A 26,712-nucleotide genomic window follows, 5' to 3' on the forward strand; every position below is an offset into this window, starting at 1 on the left:
CTCTGACCTTCTGCAAGTTGAAGGAGCAGCCGGCCAAACTGTACCCTACCTGGGCTACATTGAAATGATAGTTACATTCCCCAAAGATTTTGTGGGTGCAGACACAGAAGTAGCAACACTAGCACTCGTGGTTCTGGATTCCCGTCCAGAGTTTCAATCACAAGTACTGATTGGTATGAATACTCTTGAGCCATTGTATGACCAATATGTGGAAAGAAATCAAGGCACTTTCCAGCCAGAGACACATAGATACAGAGCTGTCCTGCAACTGCTTCAACTGCGGCGCCAACAAACACACTTGGGCAGCAAAGGTGTTGTGAGGCTTTCAAGTAAAGGATCAGTTACAATTCCCCCAGGCCACACGGTTGTGGTTGAGGGCTCCATTTATGGCAACACTCCAACTGCAGGCTGTTGTGTACTCATTGAACATCCCTCATCTCCAGTGGCTGGTGGACTCTGTGTGACAAGTTGTCTCATTACCATTGCAAAGAATACCTCCCATAAAGTTCCCGTCATTCTCAAAAATGAGTCAGAGCAAGAAGTGTCAATTCCATCTCTGAGCACCATTGCAAATCTCATCACGGCACCTCAAATCTTGTCACATCAAACTTCCCTCTCATCCGAACTCATTGCAAGTTCTTCGCACCATCTGCATTTCGATTTGGTGACTCACCCATCCCAGAGGAATGGAAAGACAGGATTATAAGCAAACTCAAAGAAATACCGGAGGTCTTCTCTTGTCACGATCTGGATTTTGGAAGAACTGGACAAGTCAAACACCACATCAAAATGAATGACGAGACACCATTCAAGCAGCGCCCAAGGCCAATACATCCACAGGATATACAGGCAGTTCGACAACATCTGCGGGATTTTCTGAAAACTGGAGTAATCAGAGAGTCCGATTCTCCCTTTGCCTCGCCTATTGTAGTTGTGCGCAAGAAAAATGGTGATGTCCGTCTGTGTATTGACTACAGAAAGCTAAACCTCTAAACCATTAAAGACGCCTATGCCCTCCCCAACCTGGAGGAATCATTTTCAGCGTTGACTGGCTCAAGATGGTTTAGCGTGTTGGATCTCAAGTCTGGTTATTACCAGATTGAGATGAATGAGGCGGATAAAGCAAAAACTGCCTTTGTTACCCCGTTAGGATTCTGGGAGTTTAATCGCATGCCGCAAGGCGTTACCAATGCTCCCTCAACTTTTCAGCGCCTCATGGAAAAGTGCATGACAGATCTTCACTTGAAAGAAGTTCTTGTGTTCCTCGACGATTTGATTGTCTTTTCACAAACCCTGGAGGAGCATGAAAAGCGCCTGCTAAGAGTCCTCAACCGATTGAAGGAATATGGCCTCAAGTTATCCCTGGAGAAGTGCAAGTTCTTCCAAACCTCTGTACGGTACCTGGGTCATGTGGTGTCTGAGGAGGGGGTGAAGACTGATCCAGAGAAGATTTCTGCCTTAAAGACCTGGCCAATTCCACGCACCCTGAGGGAGCTAAAATCATTTTTAGGATTTGCCGGTTACTACCGAAGGTTCATCCGGAGATATTCCGCAGTAGCCAAACCACTGAATGACTTGACAAGGGGCTATACACCACCCCGTAGGACTGGACAGAAAGGGTCCAATTTCAAGTCACACGGCTCGAAACATACACCTTTTGGAGGAAGGTGGTCGTCAGAATGTCAGAGTGCCTTTGAAACCCTGATTGAGCACCTAACTACTGCACCTGTTCTGGGGTTTGCAGACCCGAAGAAGCCATACATCTTACATACAGATGCAAGTGCCATAGGTCTCGGTGCAGCTCTTTATCAAGAGCAAGATGGTCATTTGAGAGCCATTGCATATGCTAGTCGTGGTTTATCCACAAGTGAGTCGCGATATCCTGGTCATAAACTGGAATTTCTAGCGTTGAAATGGAGCATTACAGCAAAATTTCATGATTATCTGTATGGTGCTAATTTTGTTGTGGTTACAGACAACAACCCATTGACATACATCCTGACATCTGCCAAAGTCACCGTTGGCTTGCTGCACTTTCAACGTACACTTTCACGCTTCAGTATCGGACTGGCAAGCAAAACCTCGACGCTGATGCGCTGTCACGCCGTTCTCATGATTCATCTCTTGATACTTCCTCTGATCTAGATCTCGTCCGTCAGTTCACCGATGGGCACAGCAGTGAACCAGGATATGAAATTTCCCCAGAAGTCGTTGCGGCCATTTGCCAAAGTCGTCTTGTGAAAAACTGCAATTCAACCAGTTCTACCGATTACCCTCCCATCACACTGGTTGAGTCCATGACCACCTCTGCCAAAGCCATCCCTGAGAGTTATCTGGATGAAAATCAGCACGGGTTGCTGGTTGTGCCAGCCTTGTCTATTGAGGAAATCAGGGAGAAACAGAGATCTGATCAATCCATCCGAGAGGTCATTCACCAGTTGGAAACGGGAGAGTATGTACCCCCAACAGTGAGACACGAGCTTCCCGAATTGGCCTTGCTCCTTCGAGAATTGAACCGCCTGGAATTGGTGGATGGTGTCCTCTACAGAAGAAGGAAAGATGGAGATGTAGACCTTTTACAGCTCATTTTACCTTAAGGGTTGAGGGCCTTGGTTCTGAAAAGTCTTCATAATGACATGGGACACCTAGGTGTTGAGCGAACATTAGACCTGGTACGCTCTAGATTTTTTTGGCCACATATGTCAGTAGATGTTGAGACCAAAATCAGGACTTGTGACCGGTGTGTCCGACGAAAATCCCCACTAGAAAGAGCCGCACCCTTGGTTAACATCAACACCACTCGGCCACTTGAGTTGGTGTGTATGGATTTTCTATCTGACCAAAGTAACACCAAAGACATACTTGTTCTTACAGATCACTTTACTAAGTTTGCTGTGGCTCTACCTACCCCTAATCAAAAAGCACATACCGTTGCACGTTACTTATGGGAACACTTCATAGTTTACTACGGCATACCCGAGAAACTTCATACTGATCAGGGACCAGACTTTGAGTCTAAGCTCATAAAAGAACTCTGTGAGGTTGCTGGTATTAAGAAGACAAGAACTAATCCATATCATCCACGAGGGAACCCGGTAGAGCGCTTTAACCGAACTCTATTAAGTATGCTCGGAACCTTGAAGCCCAAGCAGAAGAAGCGATGGAAAGAATACGTGAAACCACTCTGCCATGCGTACAATTGTACCAAGAATGATGTAACTGGCTTTACGCCCTATGAATTAATGTTCGGTCGCTCACCCCGCCTTCCAGTCGATCTTGCTTTTAGTCTTCCAGTCCGAGGAAAGCAGTCAAAGTCACATTCCCAGTATGTTGAGCATTTATGTTCCCGGCTCGAGCAAAGTTTCAAGCTTGCTGCTAGATATGCGCAGAAATCTGCAGAACACAATAAGAGAAGATTTGATAAACGAGTTACCCCATCTAGTTTGGACGTTGGTGGTCGTGTTTTGGTTCGCAATGTGAAACTGCGAGGAAAGCACAAACTTGAGGATAAGTGGGAGCGTGAGGTATATGTCGTTCTCAGCCGTGCTGGTGACCTTCCAGTATCTCCAGTGAGACTAGAAAGGGATGACAAGGCTCCAACTCGAACTCTTCACCGTGATCTTCTACTGCCCTGTGAGTCTCTTCCGAGTGATACTTGCCAAAAGTCTCTTGAGGCAACGCCTCCTCGCAGGCCAGTGACCTGAAGCCAGCAGCAAGAGATACCACTTGGTGAGAATCATGACAATTATGAAGATGAAGATGATTGCCAATTACCTCTATTTGCAAACCTTTCACCTGGAACCTTAACTGTTGAAAAAAACATCCTACCATCACTTGACAATGCTCCAGAGTGTATACTTACCGAACCTGTGAAACCTTACTTACCTGATCCAGGGAAGTCCTCTGCCAATCCAGCCACATCGCCGCCTCCATCTGTGGGAGAAGATCATCAACACTTACCTGCATCCAATGAGCCTGTTATCTTTTCAGCTGAAGAACCTGAAATTGGAGAACAAGATAAAATGGATGGAGAAACTGAGAAGAGCGGCCAAGCAGAGACATCCCCAGAGTCTACCGACCCTGCCCTTACCCAATCGGTTATGTTTGACTCTGAGGTTCTTAATGAACCTGATGCTATTCGCCGTTCTTCAAGACAGCGACAACCACCTAAGCGATTTGGTTATTCCACGTTGGGTAATCCTTTTATTTCAGTTGTTCAGACGCTTTTCCATAGTCTAGGAGATGCCTATGGTGAAATACTTAGTACCACCCCTGCAGGGAACTCTAGCTTAGAACTACCCGTTCACATCATATAGTATGCACACGGAGGTGCACTATCTTAAGGGGGGAGGGTGTAACGCAGGTGTCAAATTCATACCTTTTTGAATTTGACTGGTAGGATCTTGCCTGCTAGTTACTCTTTGAGCGCTGCGCGTGCTTCCGGGTCACGTGACCGCCGCGGTCCAATTAGCTGGGCTTAATGTGGGAAACCATCTTTTTTTAAAGTTTGGATTCAAACATTGTTTTTAAACTTGCAAAGTTAGGAAATACATCATTTATTGGACATCAGCATCATTCAAGTATCCACGGCAACCAGTTACTGTAACAGTGTGTGCAAAAATCAAGCGATGCTACTGACCTTTGCCCCCTGTCTGCGGACCAGATGCACTTGAGCTAAATGAAAGAAATAAGAGTCAATTTAAAGTAATTAGATCATCAAAATTATATTGATATTTGTAGCTATTGCAGCCAGCCTGGAGCTCAAAAGATTCAAATAAAAAAATAAATTAAAAAAACACTTCTGAAGCCATAAACCTCACCCCAAGTCAGTGCTGTAGTTCAACCACAAACTTGAGCCTGAGCCAACAGTGCCACCACTAGTTGCAGACAAGCAGTGCATGCCTATTTTGTAGTGATGGGATCTGCAGTTCTTTTGACTGTACTGAATCACTAGAATCAGTTCCTTAAATTGATTCGTTCAAAAAATTTGATCACTGAATCCCCCCCCCAAAAAAGAAATAGGAGGGGGCGGGGGGGGCGTGCGTAGTACAGTACAGTGCAGACATTCGCGGGAGAAGCAGCAAATAGGGTGAACGCGCGTTAATCTAACAACAACAGTTGCAGTAGAAGGGATAATAATAATAATAATAATAATAATAATAATAATATGAATCAGAATTGATCCCCAAGGAGAAATTTATTTTTGTTACAATAACTGTGTCAATAATAGCCTATGTATGTGTACATACATTAGTTATTATTTTTATTTTAAATCTTCTCAAAAGAGCCTGCCCTACACTCTACGCCCCGCCCCTTCCCCTCGCGTCGCTGATGCTCAGCCTGCACTGACTTTCTTTCTGTCTCCTCTACTCTCATAACTTTATGTGTTGAGATAATGGGGACGTGTGTTTGTCTTCATGTGGCTTGTTTTCATGGGATCGGCAGTTCTTTTGACTGTACTGAATCACTAGAATCAGTGACTGACACAGCGCCACACTGTGGCAGTACGCGAACCGAATCACTTCTGCAGTTCTTTTGACTGTACTGAATCACTAGAATCAGTGACTGACACAGCGCCACAGTCAGCACAGTTCAGTACGTGAACTGAATCACTTCTGCAGTTCTTTTGACTGTACTGAATCACTAGAATCAGTGACTGACACAGCGCCACACTGTGGCAGTACGTGAACCGAATCACTTCTGCAGTTCTTTTGACTGTACTGAATCACTAGAATCAGTGACTGACACAGCGCCACACTGTGGCAGTACGTGAACCGAATCACTTCTGCAGTTCTTTTGACTGTACTGAATCACTACAATCAGTGACTGACACAGCGCCACACTGTGGCAGTACGTGAACCGAATCACTTCTGCAGTTCTTTTGACTGTACTGAATCACTAGAATCAGTGACTGACACAGTGCCACAGTTCAGTACGTGAACCGAATCACTTCTGCAGTTCCTTTGACTGTACTGAATCACTAAAATCAGTGACTGACACAGCGCCACACTGTGGCAGTACGTGAACCGAATCACTTCTGCAGTTCTTTTGACTGTACTGAATCACTAGAATCAGTGACTGACACAGCGCCACACTGTGGCAGTACGTGAACCGAATCACTTCTGCAGTTCTTTTGACTGTACTGAATCACTAGAATCAGTGACTGACACAGCGCCACACTGTGGCAGTACGTGAACCGAATCACTTCTGCAGTTCTTTTGACTGTACTGAATCACTAGAATCAGTGACTGACACAGCGCCACAGTCAGCACAGTTCAGTACGTGAACCGAATCACTTCTGCAGCAGCAGTACAGTTTAATTGCAAATCAGCATTATTATAATGATGATGATAGCTACTAAACAACAACAACAACAGTTGCAGTTGAAGGGATAATAATAATAATAATAATAATAATAATAATAATAATAATAATAATAATAATAATAATAATAATAATAATAATAATATGAATCAGAATTGATCCCCAAGGAGAAATGTATTTTTGTTACAATAACTGTGTAAATAATAGCCTATGTATGTGTACATACATTAGTTATTATTTTTATTTTAATTCTTCTCAAAACAGCCTGCCCTATACTTTACCCCCCGCCCCTCCCTCTCGCGTCGCTGCTGCTCAGCCTGCACTGACTTTCTTTCTGTCTGTCTCCTCTACTCTCATAACTTTATGTGTTGAGATAATGGGGACGTGTGTTTGTTTTCATGTAGCTTGAGTCAACATTAGCCGTTAGCTTGGAGAATGAATGGAGAACGGATGCCAATGGCATGAAACATATCCCCGCGACGGGAGGAGAATCACTCCCGGCATTGGGGCAAGCAGAGCAGAGAGCGAGAGCGTTGTCATTCACTGAGTGATTCATATCGTTAATCCGCGGTGAACGAATCGTTCGCTCAGTCCCTCCCCCCGCCCTCTCATTGGCTGCGTCGTTCGCCGACGTCGAGGGTTCAGTGAGTCACAGAATGCGCCAGTTCCACTCATACCGGCATGGTCGCGGCGGAGCTCAACTGAACTGAGAAAGGAACGAATCAGTTCATGAAGTGATTCGGTTCAGTACGTTCACTCAAAAGATTCGTTCTTTCGAACGAATAGTTCGTGAACGACACAACACTACTATTTTGCCTCAACCGCTTCATGTGACGACGTCTGCCAAGTTTGAACTTCAAGTCAACTGTCAGCCTACGTCAGCGTCCCCTCAACACTTGTATGGACTCACAGCGAGCTTTGTTTTATTCATTGACCTTTATTTTACTACCAATGTGCGAAATATAAAAGGTCAGGTTTTTTTAGGCTGAGGGCTCGCACTTGAATTAATCTGACAAGTCTTGTTGGAATTAGCATGAAATATATTTAGTAAGATCAAATGACTTCATGGAGCTCTCAATGGAGTGTCCTTGTTGCTGCTCACATGTTTATACTTGAGCTCATGTCAGCTGCACGCTGCTCATGTGACAGAATTCCTAACAAGCGAGAAATTCTCTCCGCCGACCAATCGGAGCAGCACTTCCTGGTTAGGATGTACATGTACTACAAACCCCAGAACCAGTGAAGTTGGCACGTTGTGTAAATCATAAATAAAAACAAAATACAATGATTTGGAAATCCTTTCCAACCTATATTCAATTGAATAGACTGCAAAGACAAGATATTTAACGTTTGAACTGGTAAACGTTGTTATTTTTTGCAAATATTAGCTCATTTGAAATTTGATGCCTGCAACGTGTTTCAAAAAAGCTGGCACAAGTGGCAAAAACGAATGAGAAAATTGAGGAATGCTCATCAAACACTTATTTGGAAAATCCCACAGGTGAACAGGCTAATTGGAAACAGGTGGGTGCCATGATTGGGTATAAAAGCAGCTTCCATGAAATGTTCAGTCATTCACAAACAAGCACAGGGCAAGGGTCACCACTTTGTGAACAAATGTGTGAGCAAATTGTCAAACAGTTTAAGAACATTTCTCAACGAGCTATTGCAGGAAATTTAGGGATTTCACCATCTACGGGTCCGTAATATCATCAAAAGGTTTAGACAATCTGGAGAAATCACTGCACCTAAGCGATAATATTACGGACCTTCGATCCCTCAGGCGGTACTGCATCAAAAAGCAACATCAGTGTGTAAAAAATCACCAAAATGATTCCTGAGCGTGGCCACCGCTGCTGCTCACTGCTCCCCTCACCTCCCAGGGAGTGGAACAAGGGGATGGGTCATATGCAGAGGTTAATTCCACCACACCTAGTGTGTGTGAGACTATCAGTGGTACTTTAACTTTAACTTTAAAGGATATCACCACATGGCCTCAGGAACACTTCAGAAAACCACTGTCAGTAACTACATTCGCTACATCTGTAAGTGCAAGTTAAAACTCTACAATGCAAAGCCAAAGCCATTTATCAACAACACCCAGAAACGCTGCCGGCTTTGCTGGGCCCGAGCTCATTTAAGATGGACTGATTTGCAAATCATTGTATCCTTATTTTATTTACAAATTACACAACGTGCCAACTTCACTGGTTTTGGGTTTTGTAGATGTAGACAAAGTACGATAAAATAGTATATTTCACAGTAAGACTGCAGTGCTACTGTGAGGATGAGTAATAGTGTTGCCTTAGCTTTAGTCGTGTACAATCATTTCAATGTGTATTTTATAATTAATACAGAGTGGTGATTCAATTATGAAGATACTGTGTCCTAATAAACTGCTGTTTTGGAGGAGTCTGGTAAACCTGGTCAACAATAGCTTTACTTTTTTTTTAAATAAAAAAATCATCCACAATCTATATGTGTCAACAAGGGGACTTTGGGGTGTTGTGTTTTCCCGGAATGCAAAGGAAAGTTGGCAAACAAAAGGCGCACACAAATGCGGAGATAAACTTGGCTAAGAAACAAAAAACACTTAGACAGAAACTATAGACAAGAAAAACTACACTTACTGTGACGTGAAAAGCATGAAAACTATGGCATGGAATACAAGCATGAAATAAGTCAGCACAGAGCAAATCCAGAATGTCAGGGGTAAGATAGGATAATGTCACCAGGCCGACTGCCTGGCAACAACAAGCTTAAATACTGGTGACATTATTAGTGAAAACAGGTGCGTGACTCAAAATGTGACATGAGTATGTGAACCTGGTGAAACTAATGGTTGCTATGGTGACAAAGCAAGGGAGTGAAAACAGGAACTAAAAAGTGTCCAAAAACCAAGCAAAACATAACTAAACAAAACATGATCACAGACATGACAATATGTGAGACGAGAACACATTTCTCCCTTTTCTATGCGTTCTAAATAATAAAAAACTACTAGCACGAGGTGGCTAACAATTCTTGTAAAAGGGATACACTTATCCACTGATAAAGCACTCTTTAAAAAAACTTCCAAAAAACCTTCAACAATCGTTAACATACATGCTGTAATTATGTAGTAACAAATACATTCATAATAACAATAATATTTTGGTATTTTGCCCATTTTAAGCAATTATTTTGCAGACTGATCAAGAACCTTGTATTTTTGAGCCTGAATATATGGAGGATGAGTTAGAAGTTTTAGACGCTATACCTATACATACATACATACATATATATACATACATACATACATATATATACATACACATATATATATATTTATATATATATATATATATATACATACACATATATATATACATACACATATATATATATATATATATATATATATATATATATATATATATATATATATATATATATATACATATATTTATATATATACATACACATATATATATATACATACACATATATATATATATATATATATATATATATATATATATTTATATATATACATACACATATATATATATATATATATATATGTATATATATATGTATATATATGTATATATATATATATATATATATATGTATATGTATATATATATATATATAAATATGTACATATACATATATATATATAAATATATACATATATATATATATAAATATATACATATATATACATACATACATACATACATACATACATACATACATACATACATACATACATACATACATACATACATATATATATATATATATATATATATATATATATATATATATATATATATATATATATATATATATATATATATATATTATTTGCACACTATTGACAAGTGATGTACCGAAAACTTGACCACCGAAAAAAATACCTGATGTAAAAGTCATTTTTATATATATATTGCATATATACCCGCGCGGACAGCCATCTACAAAATGTGCAAATATTAAGGAGGCAGTGGCGGCTTTTAAGAAGAGAAAGTCTAACTCAAGCACATTCTATAATAACACCAGAAGAAGATGCTACATTTGTTGCTAGTTGTTTTTATTTTTTTTAAAGTCATTAGAAGTCTGGAAATACTTGAAAAAAAAAAAAAGTAAATTGTACAAAAACAATTGAAATCATGGCAAAATTAAAAAAATGTTATATATATATGTTAATAGATAGATAGATAAATAGATAGTACTTTATTGATTCATTCAGGAGAGTTCCGTCAGGAAAATTTAAATTCCAGCAGCAGTGTACAAATTTGAGATCGAATTTAAAAAGTAAAAAGTAAATAATGGGGTATAAATGGAAACAAAATAGAAAAATATTACAATAGAATAAAAATAAAAATCAACAATGAGAATAAAAATATAACAGTAAAATAAGAATATAACAAGAGAAACTAGACAGTAGTGACCATGTTATGAAAAAGTATTGCACTGTTATTGTTTTGCATCCTCTGTCATCCTAGTACTCCCACTGCCCCCAAGAGAGGAGTTGTACAGTCTAATGGCGTGTGGGACAAAGGATATTTTTAGTCTATTAGTCCTGCACTTGGGATGAAGCAGTCTAGCACTGAACAGGCTCCTCTGGCTACTGATAACGGTATGCAGAGGGTGACTGGCATCATCCAGGATGCTCACTAGCTTTTCCACAGTCCTCTTCTCTGCCACCGTCACCAGTGAGTCCAGTTGTATTCCGATCGTAGAACCGGCCCGCCTGATCAATTTCTCCAGTCTGGAGCTGTCCTTCTTTGATGTACTGCCCCCCCCCCCCAGCACACTACGATGTAGTACAGAACACTGGCAACCACAGACTGGTAGTACATCCACAAGAGTTTTTTACAGATGTTGAAGGAGTGCAGCCTCCTCAGGAAGTACAGCCTGCTCTGTCCTTTCCTGTACAAGTGGTCCGTGTTAACAGTCCAGTCCAGCTTATTGTCCACCCACACCCCGAGGTACTTGAATGAGTCCACGGTCTGTACCTCGACTACCTCGATCATAAAAGGTTGTGACCTTGGACTCGACCTCCCAAAGTCAATGACCAGCTCCTTGGTCTTTGACGGATTGAGCTGCAAGAGGTTCCTGTGGCACCAGACAACAAAGTCCCTCACCAGCCTCCGAAACTCGTCCTCTCTGCCGTCCCTGATGCACCCGACGATGGCTGTGTCGTCCGCGTACTTCTGGATGTGACACATCTCTGAGTTGTAGCAGAAGTCAGCGGTGTACAGGGTGAAGAGAAGAGGGGCCAGCACCGTTCCCTGCGGTGCTCCGGTGCTGCTGATCACAGTGTCAGATGTGATGTCCTTCAGTCTGACGTACTGTAGCCTATCGTGAGGTAGTCTGAAATCCAGGCAACCAGGCAGGGGTCCACTCGCATTCTGTCCAGCTTGTCCTGAAGAAGGCAGGTCTGGATAGTATTAAAGGCACTCGAGAAGTCCAGGAACAGGATCCCCACAGCGCCATTTCCCTTATCCAGGTGTGAGTGGGCTCGGTGCAGCAGGTAAAGGATAGCATCTTCCACACCAACGCCTGCCTGGTACGCAAACTGCAGGCTGTCCTGGGCTTGTTGCACCTGTGGTCTGAGGAGGCTGAGAAAGAGCCGCTCCATTGTCTTCATTATACGAGAGGTGAGCGCCACTGGTCTGTAGTCGTTCAGCTCACTGGGGCAGTTCTTTTTGGGAACTGGAACGATGCATGACGTCTTCCAGATGATGGGCACTCTCCCCAGCTGGAGGCTGAGGTTGAAGATCCGCTGGAGTGGTTCACCCAGTTCTGCAGCACAGGTCTTCAGGAGTCGGGGGCACACCTTGTCTGGGCCTGATGCTTTCCTAGGCTGTAGCTTCCTCAGTTGACCTGTAACCTGGTCCGCAGAGATGACTAATGTCTGCGTAGAGGTGGTGGAGGGGGGTGCTGCCATGGCTGGGGGGGAGGTGCGTTGAGGGGAAAAGAAGAGGGGGTGGCTGCGATGGGGAGTGAGGGGTGGAGAGGACACGGGCTGGTTGAACCGGTTGAAGAAGTTATTCATCTCATTGGCCCTCTCTATTGTCCCCCCAACAGCTCTGGTCTTTGTCTTGTGGCCTGTGATGGTTTTCACACCTTCCCAGACCTCCCTCATGTTGTTCTGCTGCAGCTTCTGCTCCAGCTTCTTCCTGTAGCTGTCCTTAGCCTCCCTTACGTGTCGTTTCACCTCCCGCTGTGCTGCTCTCATTGCCTCCCTGTCTCCACTCCTGAAGGCAGCTTTCTTCTTGTTGAGGACAGCTTTAACCTCTTGTGTTACCCAGGGTTTGCTTTTAGGGTAGCACCGAACAGTCTTAGCAGGGCAGATCACGTCCATGCTGAAGTTGAGGTAATCCGTGAGACAGTGAGTCAGCCCATCAATGTCCTCACCCTGTGGAAGCAGCACGTCCCAGTCTGTGGTGTTGTAGCAGTCCCTGAGGGCATCTTCCATTTCAGGGGACCACCTCCTCACAGAGCAAGTGTTAACAGGCTGCCTTTGGACCAGGGGGGTGTATTTTGGCTGAAAATGGACAAGATTGTGGTCAGACTTCCCTAGTGGGGGGAAGGGTGTGACCTTGTATGCATCCCTGACATTAGCATACAGTAGGTCAATTGTCCTGTTGTTTCTCGTGGGACAATCCACAGCCTGGTAAAAAGCAGCTAACGTTGAGTCCAAAGTAGCATGATTGAAGTCCCCAGAAATGATGAAAAAAGCCTCAGGATGTTTTGTCTGTAGCCTTGATGTGATGGCGTCGATCATCTCACATGCATTGGCTGCATCTGCCCTCGGGGGAATGTAAACACAGAGGGAGATCACGTGACTAGGGATGATACTCGAAACCGGTTTTCCCGGTTGTTTGTCGAATGCCTTTTTAAGAACCGGTACCCATTATCGAGACCACTATAGTAAAGAAAAAGAGTTGGTTCTTTGTTCGAATCCCTGGGACCAATCCCGTCCCGACCAGAAATGCTCCGTGAGACATCACAAGAAATGACGTCACGTAGCTCAGTCATTAGGCGCAGATAGCGAAAGCAGGAAAACAATGGACGGGAAAAAGCGCTCCAAGGTGTAATAAAGTTCAAAACAAAAGGTATAATCCAATGAATAACTTTACTGAGAGATTTGAGCAGGGTACAAACAGATGACGAACACTTTTACGACCAACCGGAAACATAGCAACCAGGCTAGCAACGCACCTCCTTTACGGCAGCTGTCGCAACGTTCTTAAAGCAACCGCAGCACATACATACATACATATACAACATATCTCCCTTTTTAACTATTGTTTTTGTTTCCTTGTAAACAAAACAAAATCACACTGTATATGTGTTGTCTGTCTAATTATAATTAATGCAGACGAGGCATGTTGGCTGAGTTCTTGTCGTTTACTTTCACAGCGTGGTAACATGCAACACTTTTCGGGGCTACCGCGCATGCTCGTAACTCCCGTTGCATGCTGGGTAGTGTAGTTGTTATGTGCCCTATATTCTCTAGCTCATAACATCTTTCCCCCTATAATGTTAACTCAATAAAGTGTATTTTTTTTAGCTTTAACTTGTAATATTTTAGCATTGTAACCACATTTGCAAACAACTTTTCTCTTCATATAATTTTCTTTCAATAAAGAAATAAAGTGCAAAAATGTCAAAGCATCATAACAAACAGTTATGTCAAATAGCAGCAGAAGTGCACTTTTTGGAGAGCTGTATTATTTAAAGTTTTGTGCCCAAGAAACTGATTTTATTTAACACTATATTATTATTTATACACCTATAGGGATCACAGAGACAGGTTGTTTTTGTGTTACTGTATATATTTGTTTTTCTGAAAAATCCCACTTAATATACTTTAGGTAACAACAGTCAATATTTATTTATTTTATTTTATTTTTTTAGGTGGGTAACAGTCAATATTTATTTATTTATTAGATTTTATTTTTTTATTATATAATAAAAGTGAGCTTTTGTTAAACCAAATATTGTGTTTTTTTCCATATACAACAACCTATCTGGACTCGATAAGAGAATCGATAAGAGCATTCGATAATAGGCTCGAACTCGATAATTCCTTATTAAACATCATCCCTACACGTGACTGAACTCCCTTGGCAGATAGTATGGCCGAGGCTAACAGCTAGTAGCTCCAGGTCTGGGCAACACAACTTTCTTCACGGCGATGTGTCCCGGGTTACACCAGCGGTTGTTAACGTATATGATGAGCCCTTCACCTTTGCTTTTCCCACATGCTTTAGTGTCTCTGTCAGCTCTCACTGCGGTGAATCCCTGCAGGTCCACTTTAGCATCCGGTACCAGATGGTTTAGCCACGTTTCCGTGAAGATAAACAGGCTGCTCTCTCGATACGCACACTGGCTTTTTAGTCCATGAAGCTCGTCGATCTCTCGCTTAGCCTTTAGCTTAGCCCCCGATTTGCAGCCCCGAGAATTCTTCCTCAGCTCCACTGGAATGGAGTGTTGTACACCAGTACGCCCCATTGTTTTCAGAGTGAGCAGCTCCTCTCTCAAATAAGAAAGAAAGCTGGCTCCTGGTCTTTTAAAACTGCCAACAGTATCCATTGGATATGTACAGGGATTCACTGTCTTCAAGGAAAACATAAAAAAGATAAAAGACAAAAGATAAAATAAAAGTTTATAAGATCTAATAAATAATAATAATAATTGAAGATAAAAGATAAAGATAAAATAAGTTTAAAAGATCTAGAACTACAGAGCTACTGGAGATTCAACCGCCTTCCACAGCGCAAGCAGTTGATATATATATATATATATCAGTGGCGTGCGGTGAGGTTAATGTCTGGTGAGGCACTGCATCATCACAGCCAGATTTACAAACATATGAACCCTAAATAGTATCTTATTCACCATGTGATTGGCAGCAGTTAACGGGTTATGTTTAAAAGCTCATACCAGCATTCTTTACACATACAAACTAGCACACAAAAAAGCACATTTAATAAAAGAAACATTATTATGGTCTTACCTCTCTTGCTGGACAGCCTTTGCGTGTGTACCACGCCGTTTGAAAAGAACGGGTCTTCTGTCCCAAAGTCAAAAGCAAACCTTTTAGCTCCGGCGTTGGTCTACCTTTAATTATTACCTCCTGCTTCGATTGAAAGTCCAGTTTAGAAAACGGTTTTATTTTACATATGTAATCCTCCATGTTTTTAATAAAAGTTCAGGCGAGAGGAAATAAAAAAACGCTGCACTTATTATTGCTAACTTTTTTTTTTTCTTCTTTTTTTTTTTTCTTCTGCGGCAAGGAATGATCTCTGGGATCACTACCGCCCTCTACCACCAGGAGGCCGGATTACTGCGAGCCTCAGACAGTACGTCTTTGGCAGCAGTTTTATTAATGCTCAGCTGAAGAAATACGTTACACACATACAGTTGTTGACAAAATACACTGTACATTATATACCTCAGCTAACTAAACTATGGTTTAGTTAGCTGATATAGTTCATATAGCAATACAGTCTCACTGCACAGCAGCTCAGCAGTTAGCCGAGTCATTGTGCACATTCCATGTTGAAGCACAAATCAGTGACGTGCCTCAACTGGCTGCTGATCACCGCACCGTCTCTTCTCAGTATTTGAACGGCAAATGTGAAAATAAAAATAAAAATAATCTAAAACTGGTGAAGTTAAATGGAAAATAACTTTAGTATAATCACTGGATACATATAACAATTTAATTAATTTTTTTTTCTTTTTACATTTTTTTTATTTCCATGATGGCAGGTGAGGCCCCGCCTCCCCTGCCTCTAGTGACGGCACGCCACTGATATATATGATATATATAATAATAATTCGTATTAACAGATTTGCCTTTTTGAAGAAGATCATATCATAGCAAATTATGCAAATTACTCAATGACATCATGGTGGTCACGCCCATTACCACGCCCCTACAGCCACAGGTATTTTGGCAGTTTAGGAGAAACCCTGTATATGTATGTATGTGCATGTATATATATATATATATATATATATATATATATATATATATATATATATATATATATATATATATATATATATATATATATATATATATATATATATCATATGTGTACATATGATAATAATATAATGGATATATAATTATTATGTATTGGAATTAAATATTAAGAGCATGTGAAAGTTCAACTCCTACCTTGTTTAATCAATCAGAAATATTAAGCAGCTAAAATGTACCAAACATGGATAAGTATGGAGAGAGTTCTTTGCATTTTTACCATCATGCCTTGCAATGGATTTAAATAGGTGTAATTGAATATATTTTTATTGTGGTTGGCTGTTTTTTTAATATCCAAAGGGTGAGCAGGTTGTGTTATGTGTGATATTTTTGTTGACTTTTTATGCTGATTGCATGTTCAAAGATAGTAACCGAAGAAAACAAAAAACACTGATTTGACTTAATATCCATTTGTCAACGTGTTCCACACAGTTGTGTTTTTATTATGATTATTTCAAAAATATTAGGTCAATCGAACATTATTTTTGTGTGTCAGTACAGTAAAAGCTACAATTATCGGGAAGAGTGATATAATTACTTTACAGTTTCTTTTCTCTTGTTTTTTTGGTCAAATCACACGACAGTATATTATGAGTAATAGACAAAATTTAGACAAAATTTAATGATCCACAAGGGAAATTGTTCTTTTTTTTTTTTTAGACTTAGAAATATTGTACTTATAAATATTCCGATATGTAATTGTGCAACATTACTGCATTGGTGTCTGCTGAGCGTCCCCCTGGCTGATGTCCTCCTCCACACTGTAGTCCAGCACGGAGCCCACACCAAAGGCCAGGTTCTTCCGGATCAGCGGCTTGATGGCCTTGTGGTCCTCGCCGGCCACAAACTGGCCGTAAAAGGTCATCTTCATCAGCTGATCAAAGGCCTTCTGACCCAGCACCTTCTTCCCAAAATCCATGATCTGAGCAGAGCGAGAGACACGATGATGTAACCTGATGGCGTTCATGAATCATTCAAACACGTCCGCTCCCGGTGGTGTGTTAGAGAGATTCTCCTCAGCTTTGAACACACAGCCTGAGTTTGATTGCCGAGAATCCCGGTTTATATCCTGGCGCATGCGAGGACTCATCAGGACTATTTGACAACACTTAAGATGATGCAAGACGCCGCTTTGCAGGCACGTCAGTCACAATGTCCCCGGAGCTGCAGTTTGAGTCTCGGCATGTTTTGAAAGGAACCGGCTCGCCTGACAAGACCGCCAGTGAAAAAGTTGAAGCAGCAATGTACTCGCTCGTTAGGAAGTCTCAACTTCCCTAAAACACCGACACATATAGAAATATGTCAAGTATGACATATAATGATAAACGGTATTAATGATACCTCCCGTCATATTAATCATCCCGATTCTAAATCGATTCATACTGATTTTCCATACGAATAGAATAGAATAGAATAGAAAGTACTTCATTGATCCCTGGGGGAAATTCAGCACCACAGATCGCTCACAATAAACAATAAACACTTAGGTATTTTTTACATGTGAATAATATAAATACAGTCTATTATACAGCATTATTCACATGTGAATAATATAAATAGTCTATTATACAGCATTATTCACATGTGAATAATATTAATACAGTCTGTTATACAGCATTATTCACATGTGAATAATATAAATACAGTTATATACAGTTATACAAATAAGAATCAATTTCTTAAAATACCTTTTAAGACCATCTCTATGCAACCACAAGAAGATTATATTTCAACCTGTAACCTGTTGTGAAAAATTTTAATTGTACCAAATTAGGGTTGTCCCGATACCAATATTTTGGTACAAGTACCAAAATGTATTTCGATACTTTTTGATACTTTTCGATACTTTTCTAAATAAAAGGGACCAAAAAAAAAATGGCATTATTGGCTTCATTTTAACAAAAAATCTTACGGTACATTAAACATATGTTTATTATTGCAATTTTGTCCTTAAATAAAATAGTGACCAAACTAGACAACTTGTCTTTTAGTAGTAAGTAAACAAACAAAGACTCCTAATTAGTCTGCTGACATATGCAGTAACATATTGTGTCATTTATCATTCTATTATTCTGTCTACATTATGTACGACAAGTGGTAGAAAATGGATTATTAATCCACTTGTTCATTTACTGTTAATATCTGCTTATTTTCTGTTTTTTTTTTACATGTTCTATCTACACTTCTGTTCAAATGTAAAAATCACTTATTCTTCTGTTGTTTGATAATTTACATTAGTTTTGGATGATACCACACATTTAGGTATCGATCCGATACCAAGTACTTACAGGATCATACATTTGTCATATGTCCAGGGACATATTTCCTGAGATTATGTTTATAAACTCAAGAAATATGTCCCTAAGTCTTAAAAACATTAGTTTTGGATGATACCACAAATGTAGGTATCGATCCGATACCAAATACAAAACCCAAAACCAGTGAAGTTGGCACTTTGTGTAAATGGTAAATAAAAACAGAATACAATGATTTGCAAATCCTTTTCAACATATATTCAATTGAGTAGACTGCAAAGACGATATTTAACGTTCAAACTGTTAAACTTTATTTTTTGTAAATATTAGCTCATTTGGAATTTGATGCCTGCAACGTGTTTCAAAAAAAGCTGGCACAAGTGGCAAAAAAGACTGAGAAAGTTGAGGAATGCTCATCAAACACTTATTTGGAACATCCCACAGGTGAACAGGCTAATTGGTAATAGGTGGGTGCCATGATTGGGTATAAAAGCAGCTTCTATGAAATGCTCAGTCATTCAGAAACAAGGATGGGGCGAGGGTCACCACTTTGTCAACAAATGCATGAGCAAATTGTCCAACAGTTTAAGAACAACATTTTTCAACAAGCTATTGCAAAGAATTTAGGGATTTCACCATCTACGGTCCGTAATATCATCAAAAGGTTCAGGGAATCTGACGAAAATCACTGAACGTAAGCGATGATATTACGGACCGTCGATCCCTCAAGCGGTACTGCATTAAAAAGCGACATCAGTGTGTAAAGGATATCACCACATGGGATCAGGAACACTTCAGAAAACCACTGTCAGTAACTACAGCTGGTCGCTAAATCTGTAAGTGCAAGTTAAAACTCTACAATGCTAAGCGAAAGCCATTTATCAACAACACCCAGAAACGCCGCCGGCTCATCTAAGATGGACTGATGCAAAGTGGAAAAGTGTTCTGTGGTCTGATGAGTCCAGATTTCAAATTATTTTTGGAAACAGTGGATGTTGTTTCCTCCGGAACAAAGAGGAAAAGAACATCCGGATTTTTTTAGGCGCAAAGTTGAAAAGCCAGCATCTGTGATGGTATGGGAGAGAAGTAAGTCCACAGCTTGTGTCAAAATTAATTGATTTATGACCCGTGACGGTTTTGAGTGATTTATGACCCGTGACTAATTGATTTATGACCCGTGACTATTTGATTTATGACCCGTGAAGGTCAAAGGTCAAGTTCAAGGTCAAGGTCAAGGTCAAATGTCACGTGTTAAATGATTTATGACCCTAAGTGTCAAGTTCAAGGTCAAATTTCACCCGGAAGCGGTTAAGACCGGAACCGGAAGCTAAAACCGTAACCGGAAGCGGCTAAGGCCGGAACCGGAAGTAGCTAAAACAGGAAATAGCTAAACCGGAAGTAGCTAATACCGGAAGTAGCTAATACAGGAAGTAGCTAATATTGGAAGTAGCTAAAACAGGAAGTGGCTAAAACCGGATGTTGTTAAGACAGGAATTTTGAACATGAATGGGTGTATTGTTGACGTGTGAGAAGCATGTGGTTGGGGGATGCAAAGGAGGAGGGGTGCACACGGATGCAATTGACGAGTAAAGACTTTGTGAGTACGCTACAGAAATTCATTCATTACAGTCATGATTAGCGAAACTCCGGTGACCATCTATAAAAATAGCGAGTCGAAATCTTACCTCGACGCCCCGCAGAAAAGCAGGATTTTTCTGAATCGTACTCAGATGCCACCATCCGAGTCTTTGCGTGAAAAAGGGGATTTGGAAGCTCACGGGATGGAAGGATCTTTTGGATACATTTTCAGATACCAGACGGGGGATCTCTGTTTGTTTCAGCTGAAAGAGAAAAGAGACGGAATCCCTTTTGTGAACGTTACATCGCTATCTACCGTGGATTGGGACGTGTTAAGTCTGGCGATGGACGATTTCCTATGGCGTGATCCTTCACCGGTCAATAAACGCGTAAAAGGAAGCTTGTCTACTTACCCGACCACGGCTGAGTTGAGCGAGAGAAGAATTTTGTTCAGCGCTACTTGGGAGACGAAATCTTCTGCCTCGGGTCGTTGGTTTTTCCGAGCCAGTCTCTGTGCTCCTAAAAATACGTCGACCGAGCCCGACGTCTTTTCACTGGAGACTTTCAAATCTGAATGCGGTGTGTTTACACCGGTCGTGGTCGTCCCCATCGTGGCATGGCGCGAGCGTATGGGTGAAATGAAGGACAAGATAGACAACCTGTTTCGAAGCAGCCGGAATTGGAAAAGCATGCTGACGTTGAAAAGAAAATTGTCCTTTGAGGACACACCCCTGGCGGAGGACGAAAGGACCACTCCCGCTGCAGTTTTGCCCAATCCCCTTTGATTCTAACACAGAGACCAATCAGCATTGGATGTCTTTATGAACACACACCCCCCTAACATTCTCAACGCTATATCAAGTCCCGGATTTTTTTGGAGCGGAAAAGAAAATGCCAAACAAGACGATTAGACGCGTAAAGACCAGACTTATAACCACATCGGAGAACATGAGCGATGAATCATCCATGAACATGACCGAGAGGTTTAACCCCCCTGAAATGATGGTCGGGCCGAGCGACGCTGCACAGTCTCTGCCAGACAACTATACGGAGGAGGAAAAGGAAAATTGTCTCGTCAACAAAACTCCGTCATCGTCCCAGACATCATCTCCGTCACTTTCAGAACCCACTGTGCATATCAACCATGAAACCGATGGGGAAATGTTGTTGTTTTTCACCAACACGGTGAAAACGACCGTGTTTCATCTCCTCAACGAGGCCATCCGCAAGTTCATGCGGAGCGAGTGCTTCGGCTGCCGGGTGGACCATCCGAGCCAAAGACAACACCCGTGTCTGGAACCCTACGAAGACGACTTTTTTCTGTACAACTACGCCGGAATCATCAAGTCTGCGTACGTCTAAATTCATGGAGGCCATTCAACGCTTGCTGAAGCTTCGTCGTATCAAGGCCGGGAATTCAAGGGTTGGAACCTGCGTCAACTTTTTGCTGTTTCAATTGGAATCCGAGAGAAATGTCTGGGGGGCTATAGATGATGTGCACAACGAGCTGGTGGGGGACGATGAAACGATTTTGAGACATCTTGATATGGTGACAGAGTGTTGGAAGAATTCAAAAAAAAAGATGGGTAATTATTGGAGAAAACTTGTAAACTTTGTCGAGAACCACGCTGTTATTTACCCATTGATTGACGCGTTAGAAGCGTTCATTCTAAAATGAGACAAACCTCAAAAACTACAAATTGTTCTTGATTATGCCTGCTCTAAGCCTACCTGGGAAACCATTGTCTCTCATGCTTTTGATTTTGACATTTTTGAAAACATTTTGTCGGAATGGTCTAAAGAAAAGTCTTTTCAACCTTCACCTTATCACATGTTCATTTTATATGCTCTGTTTGTTGATATGACGATGTATCGCCTGCGATGCGACATACCCGTAAACGTTTTGTTTGAACTACAAAAACTACACGATGCGATTAAATTCGCTTACGGTACCCCTGTTTTACATCAAACCCTGTTGTTTCTCATGAATGAATAAATAAAAAATGTGTACCAAGCAACCCGATGTCATTTCTCTGTGTCTTTTTCACAATGAAGAAAGCTATGGAAAAAGCGTACTATACACCCGCACACCCGGGTAGTTTCGGAGGGGTAGATCGACTCCGTAGAGCTGTACAGGATGAAACGGGGCAGCTTGTCACAAGAAAAAACGTTCAAGAATATTTAACCGGGCAGGATGCGTATACACTCCATAAACCGGTACGCATCAATTTTCCAAGAAACAGAGTCTTTGTACCTCTCCCTTTAAACCAGGTTCAAGCCGACCTCTGTGACATGCAAGCCTTGGCTAAATATAACGACGGTTTTAATTATTTATTAACGGTCTTTGATGTATTTTCCAAGAAGGCCTATGTGAGGGTTTTGAAGAGAAAGACGGCCGAGGATGTGGTTAAATCGTTTCAATCTGTGTTGGAGGAAAGCCAGATTCCTCGCAAACTACAAACCGACGCCGGAAAAGAATTTTTTAACAAAAGTTTTCAAGCTCTGATGAAGAAACACAATATTGTACATTTTTCTAAAACCAGCGATCTCAAAGCTTCGGTGGTGGAAAGATTTAATCGTACTTTGAAAGGAAGAATGTGGAGATATTTTACAGCCGACAACACTATGCGCTACCTAGACGTCTTACAAGACTTGGTAAAAAGCTATAACTACGGATATCACAGCAGTATTAAAATGAAGCCGTCTGATGTGACTTTGGAAAATACCCCACGAGTGTTTGAGAATCTCTATGGCTCAACTACAGCGTCCAAACACAAATACAAATTTGCAACGGGGGATTCGGTGAGAATATCCAAAGTGAGAGGGGTGTTTGATAAAAAATATGAACAAGAGTTTTACAGACGAGGTGTTTACAATAACCCGACGTCTCCCTCGCCCTCCCCCGGCATACAGACTGAAAGATTTTGACGGAGAAATAATAGAGGGTTCGAAAGTATATTATATAGGTGCGTTGCTAATGTTTTATACATGTGTTTATTTATTTTAAATAACACTTTGTTAAAATATTTCAAGGTATTAGTTATTTTTGAGCACATTTGACAATTGATGATAACCGTAATATTTTGGTCACAATAACTGTGATATGATTTTATTTTTTAACATTTCTAATTCACATAAACTTGTTGCAATGCCTCCATATTTGTTTTGTGTTCTAACATTAGGGAAAGTCTATATTGTTTATTATTGTTGTTTGGCACAGTTTATTCCCAACACGCTAAGCCTTTTATTGAAGTACATCACAGATTAACGCTCGGACATGTCCGAGAAGGAGTATGAAGAAGCGTAGCTAATTTACTGTTTTTGACCAAATTGCAAGATTTTGTGCCATTCCCTCCCCTGGCGACAGACCCGTGATGAGCTGACATGGGCTACATTCTATATGTTAATGTGCATGGTGTGGTCCATCATCCTGTGTAGTAATCTGGCCCATAATATTTCGGGGTAGATATAAAAATGACAGAAAATAACACTGCGCTACAATAGGAAAATTCAATAAGACATAAAGGAATGCTGAATGAATGTAGAATTTATTTTAATTTATATGTTGAGAGAGTAAATGGAGTACGGGGTTTGGGGGGAATCCAACAGTTATGTTTATTGCGCAGAAATTTTTTTTTTTTTTTTTTTTTAAGGAGTAGCTGATGCCCCATCTGTATTATGTTCTCTGAAGAGGCTTAGTGTGCCAACCCCTGATCTATACTCTTTTGAACTCCCCAGGAAGTTGAGACATTTTAGTCCACGACTTCTTCTAAATTCTTAACTCTGAAGGCCCCGATTTAATGAGTTTAAATACACTAACACCTTGCTCTCCGTCGCTAACACTTAACGATGGCATATTTTGCCCATGTTTAATTTTTCATTTAAAACCGCTAAATATGTTTGGACCGTGGACCAACCTAAATCAAGATGACTAATAGCCGCTCCACAGACAACAGAGGTGGCCCTCCCCAGAAGCTCACCGCTGTCATGGGATGAACAATGAACTTTTTGTTTAAGTTTTATGGACTTTTGGGACCCATGATGTCTTCAACAGAATCTGTAAACAAATCTAACCCTTTTTTCCCCCCAGTAACAAATTAATGACATCCCACGGTATTCACACATTAAAACTGGGTTTTTCAGATAGCAGGTCGGGAGGGGAGTTTTTCTATCGATCCGTCTATTAATAAATAGAAAAAACACACCGTTTAGCCTCAATGTGACTTTTAGGGAAAATTGTCGACATAAACAAAGATTTTTTTTAATGACCGTCATTCCGGTCATTCTCCCCTGGGATACTTTCCCCAGGGGAGCTTCACTATATATTACTTATATTAAAAAGAAAAAAGTTTTTTAAAAAAAACCCGGTGGAACCAGATGCACATGAATCAGGTAATAGATACGTTGAAGAAAGAACCAAACCAAACAAAAAGAAAAAGTACGACGAATTGAGTTACAATGTATTCAACAATTACACATACACACATTTTAAAAAGGTATTAATTGGAGGAGTGGTGTTGGACGATACAACAGCGTTTGGTTCAGGAGAGAACATGCAGAAGCTAATACAAAAATTAAGAGACGAAATACCACTAGTTTGACAAAAACAGACTATCCTTAAACCTCGGTAAAACTAAAATAATCTTATTTGGTGACGGTATAAGGAAAGTAAAACACAAATACAAATAGACGGAATAGACGTTGAAAGAGTAAATGAAATTAAATTGTAGGTGTAATGATTGATGATAAAATGAACCGGAAATCTCGTATAAAAATATACAACATAAGGTGGCAAGACATACATCTGTAATGAATAAAGCAAAATATGGTTTGGACCAGAAATTACTTCATATTCTTTACTGTTCCCTAGTCTTATCATATCTGAGTTGTTGGGCAGAAATATGGGGAAATAACTACAAAAGTATGCTTTAGTTATTAACCGTGTTACAAAAAAGATTGAATAGAATAATACATAATGTTGGATTTAGAGAAAACTCAAACCCATTATTTACTGAATCAAAAATATTGATATTTTTTGACATATTAAATTTGCAAACAGCTAAAAGTATGCACAAAGCAAACTATAATTTGCTATCCAAGAACGTACAACAATTATTCTCAACAAAAAAGGAGAAATAAAACTTCTAAGAAAAATGTAACTTAAAACTTATGCACATACAACACTTAAAACTTTTAGCATATCGGTATGTGAAATGTAATTATGAAATGGATTAAGCAAATAATTTAAACAATGTACTAATGGAATCTATTTTTTTTTAAAATAAATTTAAAAAATAAAAATAAAAATAAAAAACTTTTTAAACTCAGTGTTTACAAAGTACAAAGAAGAATAACCATAATAAACATTTAGAATTTATTGATAATCTTATTCATCTCACCATATGAAATACAACTTACTTCACTATTTATTATTTATATATATATATATATTTTTTAATGTTATTATTTATAGAGTATATTGTGAATACATTGAGAACAGAAAGTAAACAAAAATGTTAGCAATTGCTATGTAATAGAAAAGGGGTAGGGTTATATAATTTTTGCTTCTTTTTACTCCTTTTGGAGCATGTTGTAAAGGGAAACTAAAAATTGTAATGTATCATGTTGTAATTGTATGCATGTTCAAAATAAACTCTAACCATAAACATAGCAAGAGTTTGGAGTTTCAATATCAAGTTTAAAGCCCAAATTTAAAAGCATGTGCAGACTCCTAATCGCTAAATCCTATGAAACCTTTAGGTTTAGTCTCTTACGTGAATGAGCTAAATAATATTATTTGATATTTTACGGTAATGTGTTAATAATTGTGACTTATAGTCCGAAAAATACGGTACATACATACATAGGTACCTACGCACCCACATACATACACAAATACAGTACATACTTACATACTCAAAGTTTGCACATCCACACACATTTACTGTACAAACATACATATACACATACTGTACATGTACGTTTACTGTATAAACATACATATACAAATACTGTACATATACAAGTACATATACATACATACATTCATGCACATAATTATGTTTCATTAAACATAAATTAACGTTGTTGCCCTAGGGTAAACTGGGTAGATGGCACACTGACAAAGCTTAACCTATAGTTACTATAACAATCTACAAGGTTAATATAGGTTGCTTTTCTTTCTCTTTTTTCCATTTTTCGGTATTCTTTTGAATCTCTAGTTATCATTACGTATATGTATTGTTGCATTTACACAACTGTATTGTTGATAATAAAGGTAAATGATTGGTATTAATCATTATCAGTAGCGCTATTTCTATTGGTATTTGTATTGCTCCATTTGTAGTGTAATAATGTTCATTGTCATTTCTGTGTTATTATTTATTTTGCTAACTGCTTCTTTGCTATTACTTTTACTATCATATTTGTACATATCCTATTTACTGATGTTGCTTTATTGTTATTGTTGTTGTTGTTGTTGTTTTTGTCTCTCTGTCTAAT

The 26,712-nt window shown here is 39.9% G+C and overlaps 1 protein-coding gene across 2 annotated transcripts in view; it reads right to left on the minus strand.

Annotated features, from left to right (window-relative positions):
- The window catches only part of LOC133652221 (proline dehydrogenase 1, mitochondrial-like), an 82,592-nt gene that overhangs the window by 49,788 nt on the left and 6,092 nt on the right, over positions 1-26,712 (minus strand). Inside the window, exons 2-4 of one of the 2 annotated variants that reach the window (XM_062050726.1) lie at positions 20,319-20,474; positions 17,092-17,300; positions 4,640-4,674 (exon numbers count right to left, since the gene is read on the minus strand). In XM_062050726.1, coding sequence (XP_061906710.1) covers positions 4,640-4,674; positions 17,092-17,300; positions 20,319-20,474 — 400 coding nt within the window. The remainder of the gene's footprint in view (positions 1-4,639; positions 4,675-17,091; positions 17,301-20,318; positions 20,475-26,712) is intronic. The other variant, XM_062050727.1, reaches the window with a different exon arrangement.

Source organism: Entelurus aequoreus, linkage group LG06 (genome assembly GCF_033978785.1).
Source record: "Entelurus aequoreus isolate RoL-2023_Sb linkage group LG06, RoL_Eaeq_v1.1, whole genome shotgun sequence".
NCBI lineage: Eukaryota > Metazoa > Chordata > Actinopteri > Syngnathiformes > Syngnathidae > Entelurus > Entelurus aequoreus.